This window comes from Theropithecus gelada, chromosome 9 (genome assembly GCF_003255815.1).
Source record: "Theropithecus gelada isolate Dixy chromosome 9, Tgel_1.0, whole genome shotgun sequence".
In the NCBI taxonomy this organism is placed as follows: domain Eukaryota; kingdom Metazoa; phylum Chordata; class Mammalia; order Primates; family Cercopithecidae; genus Theropithecus; species Theropithecus gelada.
Genome location: NC_037677.1, coordinates 90,147,342 through 90,159,576, shown reverse-complemented (window position 1 = coordinate 90,159,576; position 12,235 = coordinate 90,147,342). Strand labels below are relative to the sequence as shown.

Here is a 12,235-nt window from a genome sequence, read left to right as displayed (position 1 = left end):
CCAAGAAGACTCTGATTGACATCTTCTAGGATATTAGGTAGGACATGGACAGTGTGTACAAACACGAGTGTGCACACTCCCAAGTGAACATGGGTTTGTTTGCATATGTATATGTAAATGAAAGAGCACAAGATGCACAGCTTACAGCTGTTAGACGATATGGAAGGACAGCTGCAGGGGCTTGCCAAGTTGTTTAAAGCTGGCTTTGCTTAAATGATTCAAACCTTTTGGTTTTTACTAATATTCTCCTTTATCCAAAAGAATAGGGCTGGTTAAATGATAATTAATAATAGGCTGATGATTCACTTTAGTTAAATGCACACATTCTAAGTGCATGTGCCATGTGAATAATTTACATTTGAATATTTTAAAATATGCTCCTAATACAGAAAAGCATTAAAATTGGAAACATCACACAAGTACATTATTTGACAGTTCTTTTTGACTCTCAATCTTGAAAATTCAGCTGATCCTTAATTAGATTACCAACTCTTCAACCTGGATTGATTGGAATGACCTAAATTTGGTTCCACACTAACCTGAGGGTGGGGGGCACTCCAGAGAGATACGTAGTCCAACTCCTCTTTCTACAGATGAGGAGACTGAGGCTGGCAGAGGTTAAGTGACTTAACCAAGGTCACATCTTTTGTCAGTGGTGGGGCTAGGATTAGGATGTGGATTTTAGATTTGCAGGGATGTCCTTGACATGCACACTAGCAAACATTTGAGCATGTGCCCACTCCGTTTTGAGTGGTAACCCCCATTTGGTGATCCCCAATTCTCCTGGGATTATCTCTCATCCCAGGGCAGTGAAAACTCTTCTCTTCTAGGAATTGGCACAACTAGTCAGCAGCCCACCCTCCCCGTGTGTTTATAAAATCACCCTGGATCTCCCCAGTCCTGGAACACCAAGGAGAAGGGCCTACTCCATGCCAGCCCTCATCTTCAACAGTTTGACATCTGATTTTAATCCTCAGATGAACACTAAGATGTAGGTTTTATATTCTCCACGTAAGAGATAAAGAAAACCAAGGTGAGGGAGGTGAAGTGATTTGAAGCTTGGAAGTGGCAGAGCTGGGATTCCAGGCTAAGGCTTGTTCTCTGCCTTCCCGACTTCCCCAGGACTGGTGAGTGGCCATGAGGAAGCCAACTCCCTCTTTTTAGTATCAGCCCTGCCCAGTATCTGCTGGAAACCTACAACAGCCTTGCCCAGAGTATATACTCCCAGAGTATATTCCCTGGAACGCACGACCTTCAAGGGGTTAATAGGTTTATGTGCACAAAGACTGGCGGATACATTTAGGAAAAGTGGGTTAAAGAAGTTAATCAGAGTTCTTAACTATGCCTTTTCTATCCTTAAGTAAATTGAGACTCTTCAAAATGAAATTCAACATACAGTTTCCTAATCTCACTGATAATGGGACTCTTTTATCATTGAGCTTCCTACAAAATGAATATTCCATGGAACATACCCAGGGAAATGCTTGTTTAGCCATTTAGAAAATAGCTGTGATGAGGCCGGGCGCGGTGGCTCACGCCTGTAATCCCAGCACTTTGAGAGGCTGAGGTGGGCGGATCACGAGGTCAGGAGATTGAGACCATCCTGGCTAACACGGTGAAACTCCGTCTCTACTAAAAATACAAAACATTAGCCGGGCGTGGTGACGGGCGCCTGTAGTCCCAGCTACTCGGGAGGCTGAGGCAGGAGAATGGCGTGAACCCAGGAAGCCGAGCTTGCAGTGAGCTGAGATCGCGCCACTGTACTCCAGCCTGGGCGACAGAGCAAGACTCCGTCTCAAAAAATAATAATAAAAAATAAATAAAAAAAGAAAAGAAAATAGCTGTGATGAAACCTGCTCCAAGTAAAAACAGTGAGAGTATATATTTACACTCAGAAGCCTTTTCCTGTTGAATGAGCTGCAAGCAGTCATCTCCTTCCTCCAAAAGCTGGAGATCTAGTGGGAGGTCCTTAAAGAAGGGGTGTGTACTAAATCCCTTGAACAGGTAGAGAGCCTACTGGGGAGGCTGACTCCCAGAGGTCACACCAACAAATCCACACTAACGAAATGGTCCGAGTTACTCCTTATGTGGAGACAGAACGTTTAATGTATCCATTATGATGGGATTCTTTCCACCTGCGTATCCTTTGCTATCTAGCCTCTCTAGAATGAGGTGGGGTATAAATAATTAAGCTAAAAATAAAGTGAATTGTCATATGCATATATTTCCAAAGTACTGCATGTTCCATAGAACCAATATTCAATGAGGTTTTAAGAAAAGTAAACAATTTTGAATAATTTCAGAGATGTTTCTCTGCCAAGGTACCTTCATTGTAAATAACCAAGCAGGGATAGAACGTGCAGTTTCCCAAATTTATTTGAGCACAGAACTCTTTTCTTTCAGGTCAACTGCTCCACAGGACACAAGTTTAGACAACAGTAGTCTAAGGTGTAACTTTAAAGTAAATAAGTCCTTTTTCTTTTGCTTTTTTCTTTTCTTTCTCTCTATTTTTGTTTAAGCGAGGAGATCAGAGCTTACACATATAAATGAGAGTTGCAACCTAGGGAAACTAGCGGCTCTTGCCAGCAATGCGGCCACTCTTTCAAAGGGCTTTTGAAACTCCTTTCAGTCGTTGTCTCCAGGAATTAGGGCACATTCTCCTGAATACCCTTGTTAATGGCGAAGGTTGACCCTTTGAGAGGGGATTTGATTTTGGGAACAAAACTATGCAAAGTCAAGCATGATGATTCATGTTCAGGAAGAAGTAGACAGCAGTGGTTAAAAGTGAGGACATGAGTTTAAACCCCAGCTCTGCTACTTAATAGCGGCGTGACATTGAGGAGGTTACCTTTTAGGACTCAGTGTTTCATTTGCAAAATGGAGATAATTATATCTGCCTCAAAAGGTTACCATGATGATGACATTAAAAATGAGATCTATAAAATGCTTAGCACCAAGCAATACAAAAATAACTAATGCCTCTAATAAAACCTTGCCTGGTTTTATTGCATGGCTTGTAAACTGGAAGTAAAGACAGTTCTCAAAGGAGGGTCCAGAAATCTTTAGCCATGGAAGCACAGTTGGGCAAAATCTATGGCCCTCTATGAAGTCAAGAGTGATTTGTACGTATACATTCTAGTTTGTATTTTTAAAGATTCATTGCCTTTTGATCACATTTTACACATGCAAGCACCTGCCATCTTGCTATGTAAAAATGGGCCTAACAATTTTTTTCCAATCCTTGCTCCATGAGAGGGATACTGAAACATCATTTTATCATCAGCTACCACAGGGAGAGCCTGGTAAGGTCCCTTTGGACCTGTTTGGGAGATTGGGAATGACAATTATTGTATTAATAATCTTACAACAGCCAGTTTCACATTATGAGGTTCTTTCAATGAACAACCTAATGTATTGGCTTGTTAGAACTGATTCAATAATCTTTGTCCATTTCTTTTTATCTCTTTCTTTCTTTTTTTTTTTTTTTTTTGAGACAGAGTCTCGCTCTGTCACCCAGGCTGGAGTGCAGTGGCGCAATCTTGGCTCACTGCAAGCTCTGCCTCCTGGGTTCATGCCATTCTCCTGCCTCAGCCTCCTAAGTAGCTGGGACTACAGGTGCCTGTCACCACACCCGGCTAATTTTTTGTGTTTTTAGTAGAGACGGGGTTTCACCGTGTTAGCCAGGATGTTCTCGATCTCCTGACCTCGTGATCCGCCCGCCTTAGCCTCCCAAAGTGCTGGGATTACAGGCGTGAGCCACCGCACCCAGCCATCTTTGTCCATTTCTTTAACCATGCCATTTCTTTATTATATTAAAGTAACTGTTTGTAAAATACAACAGAATTTTAAGATAGGAAGAGACCTTAGATGTAATCAAATGCAAGGGTCTCAAAATGCCAACCTATGTTTGTTTGGTCTTTATCCTGTTTAAAAATCTATTTCCAGATTTCCACCTTCCCCTAAAAATTAGGAAGGTAGGGCTCCATATGTATGTACCACATTCCCTTCAGCAATAGTCAGTTGGAGCGGGGGACGTCATTTTTAGGTAAGACATGTCTTCTCTGGTTTACCTCAGTCACCACTACTCCCTATTGTCTTATACTCAACTGCTTCCTTCATTGATCTTACCACCTCAAACCCCACTAGCATTTGAGTTTCAGAACCACAATTTAATCTACCTTTAATATTTTATGCAATAAAAGCTGAGGTCCAGTGATATTTTGTGAACTACCCAAGGTCATGCAGCCCAATAGTGGTCAAACTGAATTTCAAACCCGTATCTCCTGACTTCTCCTTCAGGCCCCTTTCTATGCTACCATAGAACCATTCATCTGAAGACTGCCGATGTTAATTATTTCAACAAAATCTGGCACGTTTTGCGAAATGTGGTGCCAGTCATTTTATTCATGAGGAAGAAAGGAGAGGGTTATGACTTTTTTTTGAAAGGTAAATAGTTCATGTTTCCTGCGAGAAGTATTTAAAGAAAAGGTTTCTCAGCAAGTTCTGCTGGAGAACTGTGTACAGAACCACAAAATGTTTAAAGCTGAGATTATTGGCAAATGCAGATTATACAATCAGACACTAATCTGATGTTACGGTAGTTCCAATTAAAGCGATTTTCAGATACTGTAGTAAAGCTAATGTGTATTGAGTTACAGGAACCTTGCCAAGCATTTTCCATGCACTGTTTTACTTAATCCTTACTGTAAATCTGTGCAATAGGTACTATGGTTCTTCCTCATTTTGTAGATATAGATATCAAGACTTGATTAAGCTTGCCCCAAATCACACAACTAGTAAGCAGCAGAGTGGGGATTTGAACCCATGCTTATCTGCCCACAAGCCTGTGTTGTCTGCCTCATTGCCAGCTCACCAGGGTCAGCTGTTTTGATATTACAGCTGATGCTGTGAAGCCCTTGCAGACATTTTGTAGCCCATGTTAGCCACAGCATCAACAACCAGCAAGCATCACCATCATCACTAATCAACTGAATATCATTTTGAACAAAATGAGAACACTTATCAAGACTACATTATAATACATTTAAGCAGGCCAGACAAATACCTGTAATCCCAGCACTTTGGAAGGGTGAGGTGGGAGGATTGTTTGAGACCAGGAGTTCAAGACCTGCCTGGGCAACATAGCAAGACCTCATCTCTACTTACATAAAAATAATTTTTTAAATGAAACCAATGCATTCAAATACAGGCAAAGTATAATTTACCATATCAAGAATCACTACCAGCCTGGAGCTGCCATATCAGGGTGAAAAGTGACAGCGTGTCACTCATCTTTGTGTCCCTCACAAAGCCCAACATTTTACCTGCTACCCAGTAGAGTCTCAAAACATGTCTGCTAAAATGGGAGGCTTTTGTTTTCATTTTGTTGCTGCTTGCAACTATACAATAAGTAAATACTTGTTTTGGCTAAGCAGGTACTTAAATAAATCAAAAAGGAAATTATCTTTGTGTTAATGATTTTTCTTTTCATATTAATAGTGCTTAACTAACATTTCCCTCTGGATGTCCTGTCAGACTGGATAAAGGAGCATCTTACCCTTCCCAGGACAGACTAGTCAGCCTCTTCAGTCCAACTAAAAACCAAGGAGGCCAAATGTGAAGTCAGCGTGGGACAAAAGAGATTCAAGCGGTGGGTCTAACGAAAGGCTTAGATGCTTTGTGTTTGAAATCTGGTATGCTGGAAATCTCTGCTGAGGAAGTTTGAATTTACAACTTCATGAGCAAATATCTCCTCGAGGTTTTTTAGTTCGGCTCACTTCCCAGACCTCCACACCATTAGTCCACATGAACTCAGATAGAGTGCACCAAACATCAGAAAGAGTGTGAACATGACCAGCACTATCTGCTGAGAGTAACACAGGAGCCTTCAACACAAAATCGATGGAAACATAAACTGGATTCAACAAATATATGGGAAGCCATGTCTGGGCTTTTCTCTGGGACCACAGCTTGTGGGTGATCCTCCAAGAAAGACACAAGGCAGATACAAGCACCATAGCTCTAATAAATGGCACACAGTGCCAGACATCAGTAAAGTCTAGAGAATTTGAGAATCAACAGAGGTCATAGAATGAGATCCTGCAGAACTTGTTTGGGCACGTGTGTGTGTGTGTGTGTGTGTGTGTGTGTGTATGTGTGTGTGTAAAGTCAATGGTGTGAGTGATAACCCTGGACAAATAGAAAGGGCCAAATGCTATGGACGGCAGCTCAGGTGTCTGGACTTTCTCTGTTTCTAGGGAGTCATGAAAGCACGGAGAGCTATGTCTCAGGAAAGGCAACGCTAATGGAGGTGGGTCAGATGGGAACTGCAAGCAAACAGGGAGGCATGGACGCTCCTGCCACAGCCTGTGAAACAGTGAATGAAATGCAGCCTCAATGAAGGCAGTGGTGCTGTGGTGAAGAGGAGGAGGCAGATTCTCATGCTGTTGGACAGGATACGTGTCCAGGGGGAAGTGGACAGTGAAAGAGAGCGGTCAGGTAACTCTGAAATTTCTTGTCTGAATAACTGAAAGGATGAAATACGCTTTCAGGGAAAACATTTGTGGTGAGCGCTAGTTTGTGCAGTTACGAGAATTAATTCGCTTCAAATAACAAACCTGCACATGGACTCTTGAATCTAAAATAAAACTTAAAATGATTTTTAAGAAAGTAAAAACAAAAAGAAGTAATTAGTTAAAAAGTTAAAGATTAGATCTATGGATCATTGGGCAAATTGTAGACAAAACAGCCTAGATGCTTTTTGGTCCATCATGGGGACATCAGCTGGGTATAAACCAAAACATGCTCATCTATAACCAGCTAATAATTCCTCCAAAGGCACCCTTGGCTGATAGGTCTGGCTTGAGTGGTCATTGAAGACTGCTAAATTATAGGCTTGTAATATAAGGAGGAAGAGAAAAAGGTAGCAATTGCTTTAAAGGTAAAGGAGACCATGGGTATTTTTTCCCGGACAGATCATATTTTGAAGGACTAAATGATAAAGCCTTAGTAAGGATGGACTGATTCCTTCCTTTGTTCATGTCTTTTGCTTTTCCATTGTTTTTATTTTTTAATTTCTTATGGATCATGTATTTATGTGTTGACTGTGGATTAATTTTTAAAATAATGCCATTCCCCTCCTTTGACCCTGAAAGATCAAAGATCAATTCTGTCTTTCAAACAAGACCACATCCAGTTGGAATACTAAGAAATTTTTTCTGGTCACATCGGATTCTTACATGCAGTGTTTTTGTTTTGTGTTATTTTATTTGAGTATGATACTAAAACTACCCTGGAAATCACTCCCTGAAAATAGAACACTCTCAGGAATTACAGGGGTTTAGTTAATTAAAATACGTTATAAATGGGTGATGACGTGGCCACATTTTGTCCTCTTAAATTGGAATTTCACTTCCATCATGAGCCCATATCATTGGGGATTTCAGTCTGCAGTTGAGAAGGAACAGGGCTGTAATGTGTGAAAACACATTTCTCTAAATTCCATTCACTAAAAGTACCACTTTCTATCACTAAAAGCAAGCTAGAATGCATAATCATTGTCATTGGTTATGTTTCAAAACTGGCCCTATGTAAAACATGAATGAAATTGCATTTGCTTTGGAAAGGTTTTTGTTGTTACGTTTAAAACCATAAATGAGATTTTTTAAAAAATGTATTTTACAACTAATCTGATGAATTTGTATTGAATAATTTTATTCTTTCTCTCTCCTCTCTACAGAATGTGGGTTTCTGTTTTTCTTGTTCTCCAACACAAACTGCCAGCCACGGCCTACCAGGATCTTTTCCCAAACACTGCATGTAACTGAAGATACCATGTCTGTTTTCCTCAGTACCCCAGACTGACATTTCAACAAGTACTTCTCATCATGGCTTTTGCAGAAGCTCTGAAAAAGCATCTGGGGGCATAACGACATTATCAGATTTTTTGGGTGGATGATGGAAATAGGACATTTGCTTTAACCCTTCCCAACAACAAAGCAAGAAACCTGTGAACTGTCTTCCTACATCAATCACGCTGAATTGATTCTGAAATTTATCTCTTCACAGTGTATGAGGGGTGAGTGTGGTAATTCACAATCACAAATGTTGCTGGAATTCATTGCAAACCTCAACGGCTTGTGCAATCTAGGCCTAATCTGGTGGTCCAATGCCACTGGTCTTCGTGTTCCAATGGGGGATTGGCAGCCCATATGGGGTTTTCAGGGCACTGGACAGCCCTGTTTCACAGAAGAGACCTTTCTGTCTGGGATCCATGCATTCCCACAATTGTTATGATCGCTTCATAGTTTGTATTCAGAGCCTTCTCATCTATCTGCTACTCACTGCACATGAGTTTATTAGGCCTTTTCCTGAGGATAGGAGGAAGCAGAGAACATTGGGCAGGAAGGATGGAGAGCAGTCTTTAGGCACAGGGTCCTGGAGATTAGGGACAAACTTTGGCCCCTGACAATTTTGCATAAGATCAGCACTGGCACAAGTCTACCATGTTGAGGTTAGCCAATCTGAGTTAACCGAGAACACACAGGGCGAGAATTACTCGCCTTTTGTTATTTCTGAAACCTGAACTGCTTTTAGAAATAAAGGCTGGAATGTTCCATAGGAACTCGGAGCATGGGACACGGGCATGGCACACACTCGGTTGGGCTATTTAAAAACCAGTCCCTTGGCTTCCCTCTGTGATTCTAAATACGTGTAATCACATTACCCTGCAGCAGCCGGTAACTATTTCTATAACATTGTCCAGCATCTGTGCTTGCCGTGACTGGGTCCACCCAACAAAAACAAAGCGGAGATGTGGTAACTGATTAGGTTAATCACTCCAGGCTTTCTGTGCCACAGCTAATGTCCATCTAGTGTCTACTGACACTACTCCTAGAATTTTAAGGACTGATCTATGTAACTATCCTAGGGGAAGGGAGGTGCCTTAGCATATCAAAAGGATGCTTTTTAAATGAGCCATTTATTCATTTAACAAGTGAGCACCATAAACACAATTTATCACTTTCTCAGAGACAGCAAATTCTTATCCTATGGAAGGATCTCAGCATTAGAGACTCTGCCCCTTTCTGTGGGAAAGAATCTATCTTTTTTGGATTTGTTTGATGTGCCAACTAACACTTCCCCCAGTCACACCACTAGCCATCAATCAAATAGATAAACTCCTTAGGAATATCTAGTCAATTGTTAATCATTTCAAGACATCAGCCAGTAGAAGGACATTAGCCAACAACATTACATAATGTCAAAACAACTGATCAAGTTTGTGAATTCAATTAAACAGTCAAACCAGTTTAGGAATTTCATATAGACAAAACAATAGATTGAGTGACTTTTAGCTTTTTAGCTTGATGCAAATTTTTTAAACCCTGCCATTTATAAAATGTGTAAGCATTCGGCATACCCTATGCCGAGTGTTTTATCTACTTAAACCTTGGAAATATGTGTTCTCACTTCCATTTTAGAGATAAGAAGACTGAGGCTTAGTTAGATTTAGTAATCTGCACAAGACTACATGCTTAGGTTCTATGAGTGGCAGGGTGAGGTTTAAACACTTGTCTCCAACGTTCACTCCATGCTGTTTGCCTCTGTGTATGTAACTTCAAACAGCCAAAATGGCCAGGTAAGGCAAGAAAATAAAAAAAATAAAAAACAAACAAGTGAAAGGCTTGGGTCCTGAATCATGCAGTTAAGATAGCCAAGACTCAGCTGATCCACAATTGGCTAGTTCTGCCCATATCCCTCCAGCTACAAACCAAGTCTGTGACCTGATACCTAAGTCCTGGGAGACCTCTTGACCCCCATGTGATACCGCTATAAGAAGTAGGACTCTAACTGCCAAACATTACACATCAGAACAAATTTTACGTGTTCCATTATGCCTGTGAACAGATCTGATTTCTTAGTCAAATATTATTTTTTTGAATATTTTCAGGCATAGAGTGAATATGTGGTTCCCTTGTGGCCAACTCAAAACATATAGCAGAGAGTAATCCTTTGCACTATTCTATATTAATATTTTCTTTCCCTCCTTGTAAGGGAACTAGTTATAAATTAGATGAGATTAAAAAACTGTCTCTTGAGAATTGATATTTTAAGGAATTACCTAGAAAGAGCTGAGGTGTTTTTTTCCCCCACATGGTAAATCATACAGAGTAGCAGCCTGCCCCAGATCCCCGGGAGACAACATCTTGAACACATATGTTATGCTGGGTTCTGTATTGACTAATTCAAAAACTCCAGGGCAAAAGAACCAAAGTTCCCAAGTTAAAAATGAAAGTAAAATAGTGGAATGGAATTGGGATCATTGTTGCAACATTCCAACAACTTCATGAATAGCCATTAAAGTAGACAGCACGACAGGTTAACAAATTTACCATTGTAAGACTCAATCTGCACTGTTGGTGTGAAGTCGCAAACAAACCCATCTACCTCTCACTTTACTGATATTCTGTTTTCTCAGAAATAGAATCACATTTGACAAAATTAATATTGAGATCATTTTACTAGAAGGCTTATCCAAATATATGCCATATTAAAAATAGTCATGATATAAATATTTCTCACAAGAGCTGCAGCGATGGTGTGAATAAAAAACTCCCTTCTGAGATTTCAGTAAAACCAGATCTCACAAAGGATCTGAAAGAAAACAAAAAACAGAAAACAAACAAACAGACATACACAAAGAGACACACACACACAGAACAAACCTTATGTTAATCCGGTTTAGCATAACAGTGACTATTTTGACACTATTTTATGAAGTACGATACTATTCCTTCCCGGATGAAGTAAGAGAAATGAATCGGCTACAGGTTTCTCATGATAATGTTCAGGGCTGGGGGTATCTAAGCATGTTCAGTAGCAGCTAAAAAAATCAAAAATTCTAAATGCAGCAAATGTTAGCACTGTCAAATGGCCATGCATGCAAGAGGAATCTCTCTCTCCATGCCCTTCTACAAATACATGCAAAGCCCCAAATCCACCGGCTGGAATTTTTAAATCGTAAATTAGATATCAAAATGCTTACGGGCCTTACAATGAGATAACATCAGGAGGAACGGTGCGTGGAATGGATCTGGCATTCTCACATAAAGCATTATCTTTGGTACAAGTACACACGGCAGGGCATTTTGGCTTCGCTGGTTTCTTCCCCTCAGTCAGCAAAAGCGCAGATAAGAGACATAGGAAATAAGCAATTCTTTTCAGGGGAATGCAGGCATTTCCCATCCTTTTGCTTCTTTCTGATTCCATGCAGTCGAGAAAATATCCCCAACCATGAACAGGGCTTCTGGAATTCAGATGGTGATTGTCTTGCTCTAAGAACAGGTCACATAGGAGTCCACCCTTTTCCTCTGCCTCTGTATCTCTGCTTTTTCAAAACAGAGACCTGCAGCTGATTCGTGAGCTTCTCCTCGCTCCAGCAATGCACTGCTCGGGGGAAGAGACCTGTGAGGTACTGTGAGATGGGAGGGATCCAACTGCTGGAGGAGAGAGCCGACTTGCATCACCACGAAAACACTGAGCACAGACCAGCCTTCGAAGGCAAAGTGAAGTGATGTCACAGAAAATAAACAGCTTTCTGCTTTCACCGGGAGGCCCTTTAATTGTTACCAAAAATAGGACGGCATTATGTCTTATTAGTGAGTGGGTGGGCGGGTGGGTGGGAGCAGTCATCTTGCATAGGATGTCGGCAATCTCAGAAACCTCTGGGAGTCTGCTTTTCATGTAGCAAACAACCTAGTAAGAAAAACTAGCTTTGGAGCCAGCCCTGGCTGGAAAAAAATGAAGTTAAATGAAACTCTCTCCGCAACATTGGGCTAAAACCTTTTGCTGTTTCTTGCTGAGCCTACCTGGCTGATGCCATCAGTGAAAGACAAATCAGAACAGATGAAGAATGTGACTTTCAGGGGATAAATGTGAGTAAATACTTTTCTGACATTTATTAACTGTCATGAATGATTGATTTTCCTATCCCCCTGGGTCCCCCACGTAATTCATTCTCTCCTTCCGTGACAAGGAAGGGAAACAGAAGTGCGGACCCTCTCTGTGTATAATCCACCTCCCTCTCTTCTCCTACCCTCCCTTCTTTGGCAGTAGCACCAGAAGCCTGGAAGGAACTCCCTGCCAGCAGGAGGCGGCCAGCTTTAGCTTCCTGGGGCTTTGAAAAAGGCCTGGCTCAGTCCCGAGGCTGTGACATGGTGGAGGAAATGCTGGA

At 41.1% G+C, this 12,235-nt stretch overlaps 1 protein-coding gene across 3 annotated transcripts in view; it reads right to left on the bottom strand.

The window, feature by feature from the left end:
* The window catches only part of LGI1 (leucine rich glioma inactivated 1), a 40,250-nt gene extending 28,627 nt beyond the window's left edge, over positions 1-11,623 (bottom strand). For all 3 annotated transcript variants that reach the window (XM_025396569.1, XM_025396572.1, XM_025396571.1), the window contains exons 1-2: positions 11,057-11,623; positions 10,585-10,656 (exon numbers count right to left, since the gene is read on the bottom strand). In XM_025396569.1, coding sequence (XP_025252354.1) covers positions 10,585-10,656; positions 11,057-11,271 — 287 coding nt within the window. In that variant the 5' untranslated portion in view covers positions 11,272-11,623. The remainder of the gene's footprint in view (positions 1-10,584; positions 10,657-11,056) is intronic.
* Positions 11,624-12,235: the final 612 nt, after the last annotated feature.